At 40.5% G+C, this 10,293-nt stretch overlaps 1 protein-coding gene across 1 annotated transcript in view; it reads left to right on the top strand.

The window, feature by feature from the left end:
* The first annotated feature begins 964 nt into the window (after positions 1-964).
* LOC311523983 (inter-alpha-trypsin inhibitor heavy chain H3-like) overlaps positions 965-10,293 on the top strand; it is a 44,549-nt gene continuing 35,220 nt past the window's right edge. The window contains exons 1-3 of the mRNA XM_084634641.1: positions 965-1,082; positions 8,021-8,041; positions 9,377-9,543. Coding sequence (XP_084490767.1) covers positions 990-1,082; positions 8,021-8,041; positions 9,377-9,543 — 281 coding nt within the window. The 5' untranslated portion in view covers positions 965-989. The remainder of the gene's footprint in view (positions 1,083-8,020; positions 8,042-9,376; positions 9,544-10,293) is intronic.

Here is a 10,293-nt window from a genome sequence, read left to right as displayed (position 1 = left end):
CCCAAGTGTCCTTGGCCCCCCCCGCCTGGAGGCACACACAGCAGTTATGCTGAGAATCTGCAACAATATGTTGCAGAGTCAGACTGCCTGAAACTAAGCAAGGCCACACAGGGCAGATATGGAAGAACAATGCTGAATAAAGCAGCTTTATGTATAGTTTAATAAATGATACAGAGAACCAGGGAACTAGCTGGGAACTTTTCTTTTTGTGAATACAGACTGACATGGCTGCTACTCTGAAACCAGTAAATTCTTAGTTACACCAGCTTTATCTCAGGATCCATATATCTCTAACCACTCATCATTTATGCTGGAGAATGCTCCTTATTGCCACATCTATTTGCCTTATTTACATCAAATTATATTGAACTGAATAATTCCTGATCCACCAACCTGCCACTTCTGGCATTGGATAAGGCTATAGGTGTCTCCAGCTCATGAGAGAGTAAACAGCAGAAGGGCAGGAGCATGGAAGAAAGCTTTCTAAGCCATGGAGGGGTAGGTACTTAAAATTTTTTTATTAAAACTTATATATTATATTATATAAAAATACACAGGTTAAGAAATGAGTGTCTGTACATCTGGGTATAGTTACTACAATGGGGTGTGGACCTGTATGTGGAAAATGGGCAGGAATGTGTGGAAGATGGGTTGGAGGCATGTGTGCAAATGTAAGGCTAATGTTATAACCATAATAGAGATTTGATTTTGTGACATTCAGTCACTCAGGTATAATGCAAAATGTTAATTTGGTAGAGAGAATATATTTTCACTCTTAACTGTAATTAAAACGTTTTAACAGAGATTTTGCAAATGTTTTCTATAAACTTTGTTATAACTTCAAAAGTTCACTATTTGCTTTCTTCCCCCCCCCCCCATTTGCCTAATGTTTAACCCCTGTTTTCACATTTGGTTGTTTATTAACAGACTAAATAGGGTATTATTTATTAGCACATAACCCTCAAAGTAGCATTGCTCATTTTTCCAACATGGAAAACCATTTGTTGTTTTACATTTTATTGGCATTGATTCCTGTGCTTGAAACATCAGACTTTTTTATAACACCTTTCAGGAACATCAAGGTAAGTAACTAAAATCCACCAGGTAGCTACTGCTTCCATGATTCATGAACCACTGAATGCACTAGGATCTAGGGTGGCCAGATGTCCTGATTTTATCAGAACTGTTCTCATATTAGGGGCTTTGTCTTACATAGGATCCTATTACCTCCCATCCCTGTCGTAATTTTTCACACTTGATATCTCGTCACCCAACTAGGACCTTTGCTGTTGACTTCTAGGGACAGAGGATCAGACCTCAAGCAGACTGGGCAGGCATACACCTCCTGTGCTTCCTATTGAATCAGGTGTCCCTGCTGTTCTGCTGGATATGGTTGTTATGCCAGGCAGATAGGGTCCTTGTATACTTTTGAATGAACCAGGCAGGTTAAGCTGAGAGAACTCCCTCTGCTGCTGAACTTAACATGAAAATGGACACTTCCCTATCTGCTGAATTTATGAGGGAATTGAGACAGTTGATCATCTGTAGGGCTGCACAATGCTCCTGAGTCATCTATTGTAGAAACTTCTGTATTTCTATTTTTAAATCACTATCACTTTCCCTACTCATAACAACCTTCCTCTGTTTTTCTCTCCTTCCATGCCTCACCCAAATATAAAAAGATGTTTTCAAGGTTTTTGTTTTTACAGAGGTAAGATAATAACTGTAGCACCTGATTATTGCACCTGTAAAAATAAAACAAAATATTGGGGGCAAAAACCAACCAAAGAATAGTAGATATCAGAGACACAAAATATCTTTCTGGTGATCATGTCCATTACCTGGGTGCCAGGACAGAATTGTACCCTTCAGTGAATTTCATGACAATATGGCAGAGCTTCCACCACATTGCAAGGGACACTCTTTTATACTTAACTAGATCTCAGTGTAAGAAAATGCTTCATAATATTCAGTCTAAATATTTTTGCTCCATTTTGTGCCAGTACGCCTAACCACAAGAAACGATTTTTCTTCCTTCTCTGTATTTCCATGTTTCAATGACTTGTAGATGGTTATGGTAAGCTCCATTTGGTAGCACTGTGGCCTCAGGGTAGGGCAGAGTTAGACCACTTCATTTCCATTGACTGGTTGTATATACTTTAGCAAGTCTCAACCATTCTGTGCCTTAGTTTCCTTGTCTATAATGTTTATCCACCTTTTCAGAGTACTTTGAGATGTATGACTGAAAATGCTCTTGAAATGACATTATAATATTTTTATTGGACCAACTTCTGTTGGTCAGAGAGACAAGCTTTCGAGCTAACACAGAGTTCTTCTTCAGGTCTGGGAAACTAACCCAGCTACAACAATACTATATACAAGTTCCATTATTTAGTCATTATGTAACACAATTATAAAGTTGTACCTCTTTCCTGCTTCCTTCATAAATTAGATTCGCCCCTGACACATAATTGTTATTGTTCTCTGTATTTCTGCTCTAATGCTGAAACCTTTCTGAATTTAAGATGCCCACAACTCTATGCTATATTCCTGGTAAGGTACATGCAGAAGCTTGTAAAGAGTAGAGCTGATTGTCCACTGAGGTATGCCACTTTTATGAGGATATAATTCCATTGAAATAATGGAAATTCCTGTGTGGCATAGAGGTTCCTTCCCACCCCATTCCTGGCCCTGTGGAGTAGGGGGTATGGCCAGAGGGACAGGGTGAGACAGGAGCAGCTCTGTCCTCTGGTAATCGCCAACTGCCATTGGGGCCACAGTCAGACAGGTGTGATTTAGAGCAGCTCTCGGTCTGCTCTAACTTGGTCTTGGGGGCCAAACCAACCCAAGAATCAGAGGTGCCATAAAACTCCCTTTGCACCTCCACCACCTGCAGCTGGGCTAGGGGCACAAAGTAAAATTGTCAATGGCAAAGCTTCTACTGGATAGACAGCCTTGGAAATTGAAGTCCTCTGCTTATTCACAGCATGGGTAGCAGTGGTACAAGCTTCCTTACACTACCTTATTTATCAACTCAGCTTTGGAGGAATCTCATATAGGTGTGATGGGATTTCTGTTTTCATGGCCTAGAAACTTCTTGGAGGAGGAGAAGTATAGTTCTTACAGAAACTATGATAAAGATATGTGAACGTAACCCTTTTGCCTGGTGGAGTCGGCAGCAATAAGGGCTGGGTTCAATATCTAGGAGTTTCTCTGAACAAGATAAAATGGAACTGGATATCTGGGAAAAATAAACACCAACCCAAAATGCAATACTTCCCCACTCACAAGCACTGAGTCTGTGTATAACAAAAAAAAACTTAAAAGGAAAAGGGAACCCAGCATTAATTTTGGAAAACACCTCAGTCATGATATGAAAGCATGTAACCAGAAGGAAACACCCACCGCACAGTACGTTGGGCAGTCTCTTTCGCCTCAGTTTCCTATCTTGTGGTGTGACAGTCTAATGAACAAATGTCCATTTAATATGCCACTCGCCTTTCCCTCCACTGCATCCCATTCACACTTGGTTATCCATAGCCAGCAAAGACAGAGTTCAGAGCTGCATTCACCTGAGTTCACCTCTGACCCCTGTAATGGGGGGGGGGCAATTGAGCAATATCTCTGCTGCTGCTGCCGCTTGCCTCTGCAACTGGCTTGCTGCTGCTTTCTCTGCCACCACTTGCAACTGTAATTTGCTGCTGCACTCTCTCTACTACCATCACTTAGCCCAGCTCTTTGTGATTTCACTGGATAGTGGGGAACCTCTCTGCTGCCACCTTAGTTATTTTTCACTGCAACACTGTCCCCACACCAGTTCTAAGGCTTAGCCCCAAGACTTGCTCATCAGTGATTTCAGCTCTTGTAATCATGAACAGAAACAAGGACTCAGCTGAATCCAGTCAGCTCAGTCTTTAAACACTAGGGGGGGGGGGGGAATTTTAGGCAGAGTCCATATCCTCAGGAACACCTGTTCTCACACCCTCTCATTTTCACTGGGATTTAGCATCCCTACCTTCTGCTTAGCAAGTGAGGTTCAGTTTAGGGGATCAGAACAGGCTAGGTACAGTTCTGTTGCCCTTTACTCATACAATAAAGATAACTTTTCATTACCCCTGCATTCAGTACTAATGTGAGCTGTAACCCCAAACCAGCCAAAACTGAACCCCTTTTGCAAAGCAGTTCTGTCTGGTGAACACCTAGGCAGACTAGTTTGTCTGTGCAAATATGGTCTGTGCCTGACGTCTTTTTCCCCAGTTCATCACTAGATGTCAGGAGAAATCTCACTGAGACCCTGCCTACATGTGTAACAATAGTATAATTATGTAAAATTAAGTACAAACACCATTGTCCCTCTCTTATGAATCCACAATCAAAATTACTTAACTGGATACACTATAGAGCTGAAGGTTGTAAGTGACTCTAGGCAGGAAGACAAACATTTCATTGCGAAAGCAATAACTGTTTTGGTTTTGAGTGAAGTGGCAGAAGCAAAAAAAAAAAAAAAAAAAAGAATTCTTTGCCAGTGGAGTAGATTTTTTCACATGGCTCCAAGTATAAATCTAGTAGACAGGTCACCCAATTGGCTGTAATATAACCAAAGAACAGATTTTAAAAGTGTCTTGAAGCTCCTCACTCTCCCCCACCCCCATATGGAAATTCAAAGTCACTTGACATTTCAGAGTAATTCTAACTTTTCACTCCCTGGGAGTCTGTACCTCAGTGCATGACTTATAAAGTTGAAATCATTATTTGCAATGAGTGGGTGCATGTAATCTGTGATGTATGTTCAGAGGGCTATCGCCAGAACCTTCCACTTGGATAAAGCACTGAAGAAAGTTACAAGAGCAATGGTGGGAAATTTTTATGTGAATTGTATTAGAAGTAGTAGTAATAAAAGTTATTTATGTAATGCTTAACAGTTACACAGCGTGGGTCACATTCTCTGCTCCTTGTTCTAAGATAGATAAAACATGGGACAAAAGTCCAGGGATAGGAGAGACGAGATTATAGGCAAGAAGGTAGGGAGGATTCCTGAAAAATTGCTGAAGGAGGAATTTGATGAAGAAAAGCCACTCTTAATAGAAAGTGGAGATTATCTGTCTCAGGCACAGTGGGCAGCACAGTCAAAGGCATGAAGCTAATCCCATGAAAGAGACGAAGGCAGCGGTAAGACAAGGTGCTTTATGAGATTTGGGACTAACTACAAGGGTCTTTCCTTCCGTTGATTTGAAGGAAATTGAAATACTTGAATGAGAGTTGAATAGACCTGTAGGAAGCAAATTGAGGAGCAGGAGGAAATGGCCTGTGTTATGCAGGAGGTCAAACTAGATCATCATAATGATCCCACCTTGAAAATCTATGAAATGAAAACAGTTGTAAGTGGATCAAGATTAAATAGAGAGTGAGGACAAGGAGTTTGAATATGACATAGTCAGAAGCACTGAGGCAATGAAGCTATTGAATGAGAGATGTGAGAGACATGTTCAATGAGGAGAAAGGAAGAGGACTTTAACAGCGATATTTTGGATAGTGTAGAGAGGAGAGAGGGGAGAACTGGAAAAGGGCAGGTTACAGTTATCAAGGTGAAAGAGTTGTAGCAGTGAGGACAATAACAAAAGGGTGAATTTTGGTGATATAATGAGGTGACAGGACTTGAGAGTAAGTATGGGTTGATAGGTGAAGAGTCAAAGATGACACCGAGGCCATGAGACAGGAAGGATAGAGAGACGGAGAAGGGGGATGAGTAGGAAAGAAATTCAATTTTGGAAAGACTGAGTTTGAAATGGCATTTGGGCATTCATAAGTAGACATCTGAGTCACACCTGGAGAGGTGAGACTGAACAGAGGTATATATAGGAATCACTTGCATGGAGGTGGCAGTTGAGAACATAAGAGTAGTTGGGTTGCCAGAGAGACAGAGTAGGTAGAAATAAGATTCTAGCTGGAAAAAAAAGCATTTTCTAGTGGTTAGGGCATGAGCCTAGGAATTGTCTTCAAGTCTCTGTTCTGCCATGAACTTCTTCCTTTATAACCTTGGGCAAGTCACTTAGGTCCAGCTCCTCAAATGTATTTGGGCATCTAGTTCCCTACTGGTGGGTGACTAAATACCTTTGAGAATCTAGGTGTCTGACCCTCAGTTCTCCATTAGAAAAATGGGGCTAATAGCTTTGCCCTACCTCACAGGGATGCGTGTGTGAGGATAAATCAATTAAAGACTGTAGGGTGGTACTGTGGGGCATATCCATATCTTCAATAGTAATATGTTGGTTAAAATCTCAGTACATTTGCTTCCATGTTAGGTAGAGTGTATAAATACAAAAAGCCAGTTTTCCAAAAACAGAATATCACCAATGAGACTTTGAACCAAGAGAAAGAAGGAATTTGTAATCAAACTTCCTAGAGTTCATTTTGAAATAGTGGCCTTCCCTGACCTGTAAAATTGCCTTTTTTCTTATTTGCACAGCCTACCTACAGTGGGAGCAAATATACCGATTTAAAACAAACATTAATTTCTGGAAGCCTCTCTGTGTTTACATGCTTTCATAGTGACCTCATCCACCACCACTGTCCAGCAGAAATACTGTCACTTATAACAGTGGTGCACAAACTGGGGGGCATGCCCCTCCGTGAAGCACAAGAGGTTCTCTGGGCTGGGGGGGGGACACAAAGAAACTGGGATCCCACAGATCCTGCAGGACCTGCTGCCATAATAGCGGGAGTGGGATAAAAATAAAGCAAGTACTGCGGGGTGGGATGGAGCTGGATTAAAAAAACAAAACAAAACAAACACCAGTCCTCCTGCACTGCAGATAACGAACACCCTGGCCAGCAGCCACTGCTATCTGGCCACCCAGGTTTGAAGGCAGCGCTGCTTCCAGCAGCAGCACAGAGGTCAGGGATTACCTCAGATAACAAGTAACGGAGGGGTGCACAACAAATTCCGTGAATGGTAAAGGGAGGGCGCGACTGGAAAAGTTTGCGCACCACTGACTTGCAAGATGGTGTGAAAATTGTGGCCTGAAGCAGCACAAATATATGGACGAGTAAGCCTCAAGGATGTATACATGTATATCTAAATATTTTGGGTTTCACATAAGTAGCTAAAGTTCACAAATCCCCTTTCCCCCAGGGAGATTCCAAAAGGCCAAATTGTTCTCCATGTGGGAAATACCTACCTAAAGGCCCGGAAACTGAGTTCCCAAACATGGAGTTTCTCTCTGATCATGCCTTTAGGGGGACCAGGTTGTTCCCTGGGTGGAATGAAAAGGGATTCAACCCATGGATCTTGGGACACTTAGAGGTTCTTCAGTAATTTATACTTTGTGCAGCAGAGGGGAGCACATACAAACAGAAGTCTATGCTATACGTTAAGGACTGAAGAGACACCCTCTACACAAACAAAATCCACCACTACCACCAATCCAGGCTAGTACATGTGTCTCCTCTGTGTGGCATTTAAATTGTATTTAATTTTTTATTATAATTTCTCTTTCCCCTCTTTCTTTCAATTTATCTGTATTTGTTTTTCATTCTGTCCCCATCTTTGCTCCTTGTTCAGTGTCTCCTGAGCAAAAACATAAACCCAGCAACATTTGAGTTCTAACTTTCAAATCCACAGTTGTCGAGACCCATTATTAGCTAATCAGGACCGAAGGGTTTGGGGCTTTACAAACAGAATAAATGGGCCAGATCCTGAATGACTCATTCTTTTCTTGGGCAAAACTATTGTCTCCCACTGACTGCTCATATATACCCAGACTTAACTCCAGCACCCAATAATTTACGTAGAAATAACTTACCTAGCACATGGTACCAGAACACAAGGATGAATCAACCTTGAATTTACTAACTATGGGCTGGCTCTACACTGCTTACTCACACAAAACTCCCATTTGACTTGGAAGATGCTAAAGTGCTATATAGATGCTGAAGTGCTACCTAGATGCTAAGTAGGTTTATCTGTATGCAGATTCTTACAATAGTCATAAGACAATTTTTCAATTTCTTCTCTTTACAGAAGCGAAGTGCTGATGACTTGGTAAGTTCTCTTCTAATTTATAACAAAGGATATTGTACCAAATGAGGGTTTGTTTTTATCCAGGCTGCAGTGATGGATTCACATTTCAATTAATAAAGTACTCTTACTATTTTCAAGACTTCTGTCACACTATAATGAGCACAGCAAGAGTAATTGTTATTTCTAGGTACACATGGTAAATGTTGCGTGCTAGTTTGAGGTTTTTGGTTTAGGTAATCATAATATACAGTAATATCCCAAACTCAGAGTCAGTCAGGCTCTGTGCAGTAAAAAGAGAACAAACAAATAATAGCTAATCCCATTTTGTATTTCAAACAACAAAACTGTTTGGCATTGTTTCTATGCCTCTAACAGAAACATTTTATCTTCTTTTTAAGTATTTCCTTCAAGGAAGGCAAGTGGCTTTAAGGCTGATGCCCGTTGGCATTTAGACCCCAATTCAGTAGTCCATCCCACTTAAGCACAAATCTAAATACTTAGTGAATCAGCCAGGCTGCAGTCATCTATCTCCTCTCATCCCCAACCATAAGAATCCTGGGGCACTTCTAAATATTATTCTTGTGCAAAAGGTACATGTTGTTGCTGAAGAGTTACCTAAATAGTTGTATCTATCTATTTAGCTATGTACTTATATAGCCCCATCACCATAGTAACTGAGCATCTCCCAAGTATTTGAAAGAAATACAGGAACAATCTTCCTCCCTCATTACTTCCTTTCCAACTTGTAGAGGAAATAGCTCCTGTTTTAAGTGGTCCACAGGCCTTGTGAGGGATCTCTATTTAGGGAGTGAATTTTTCCCTTCAACTCAATTTCATTTCAGATTATCCTCCTTGATATTCTATCTGTGGCACTTTTATACAAAGGCACCTTCTAGGTGTGTGCTGCACAAGCCAGCCATTCAGCTGCTCGTTACAGCAATCATTGGTTTCATAAGCCAGAGGTATACTGTATTGTTGTGTCCACCCAATACTGAGCATGCACAGGAGTTATGGATGCAGTAAAAGAAAATTTCAAAGTGTTATAAATACTTGAAGGTAGGAGCTTATAGTAAGTGCCGACTCAACTCTAGAGATAGCATTTTGCTACTGAGCTTATAGTTACTGTTATTAGAATAATTATTTTCACATAGTAGCTTGATTATGGACAATATTAAAAACATCCAAGCAAACTTCATTGTACCCTAGTGGTCCTGAACAAATACAGAACTTGTTCTTTTCCATTATGCAGTGAAATGCTAGGACTCCTACTATGATTATTTCTGTTTTATTGAATTATTACTGATTTACACAGTGCTCAAATGTAACTGGTAGTTATTTTGCCATTTTATTCTCCAGATTGTCAATGGCATAGAAATCTACAGCATGAAAATTGACAGCAAAGTGACTTCCCGATTTGCCCACAATGTCATCACTAGCCGAGCAGTCAATCGTGCCAATGTGTCTAGGGAAGTGTTTTTTGATGTTGATCTGCCTAAGACAGCCTTCATTACCAATTTCAGCATGTGAGAAGAACTTCTATTTCTAGCATGGACTAAGACTGTATGGGTTTAATACAGAGAAATATAGACTAGCAGCATTAAGAATCTGAACTGAGATCTTTATTTTTATTTTACTATTAGGCTGATTTTTAAATGTTACATGGACAAAGTTAATGATACAAGTACAGATGCAGGGTATTTGTGGGACCTTCAGACAGTTGTGCATCTGTGGATAAGAACACTAATTTGCAATTTTTTTCTACCCTTCCACAGGGGCATAAAGGAAATTTCCAGAAATAACACTTGTTCAAACCTAGGATCTCTAGAAAGATGTTCCATTGCCTACAGTTTTCCCATCATGACATTATAACTTCAATTATCCCATTATTGTAGAAGCAATATTTGAACATAGTAGCTGAAAGCAGATGAAGGCCAGAAAATGGAGGAAAATATCACACCTTCTTGTCTTTAGTTACAATATGTCATCTGGTGTCATTGTTCAAAACATGATATTCACCATGCCATGGTATAGGAGTTTGCCAAAGATTTGAATAGTTGTTACCATCAGCCCAATATTGGGCTCATTTATTTATTTTCAGACGAGGAATCGGTCTTGATCTAGTAAGGTGTAGAACTCTTAACTCCAGCTGAAGTAACTGGAAATTGAAGGTGTTCATCACCTCACAGGAAGTGCTCAGCACTTGGCAAGATCAAGTCTAAAAACTGCTTGTTAGCAAACAAGATGATGAACAGAGAATAACCCATAATATTTTC

Source organism: Lepidochelys olivacea, assembly GCF_965140295.1.
Source record: "Lepidochelys olivacea isolate rLepOli2 genome assembly, chromosome: 7".
Classification (NCBI taxonomy): domain Eukaryota; kingdom Metazoa; phylum Chordata; order Testudines; family Cheloniidae; genus Lepidochelys; species Lepidochelys olivacea.
This window is presented reverse-complemented; position numbering and strand designations above follow the sequence as displayed.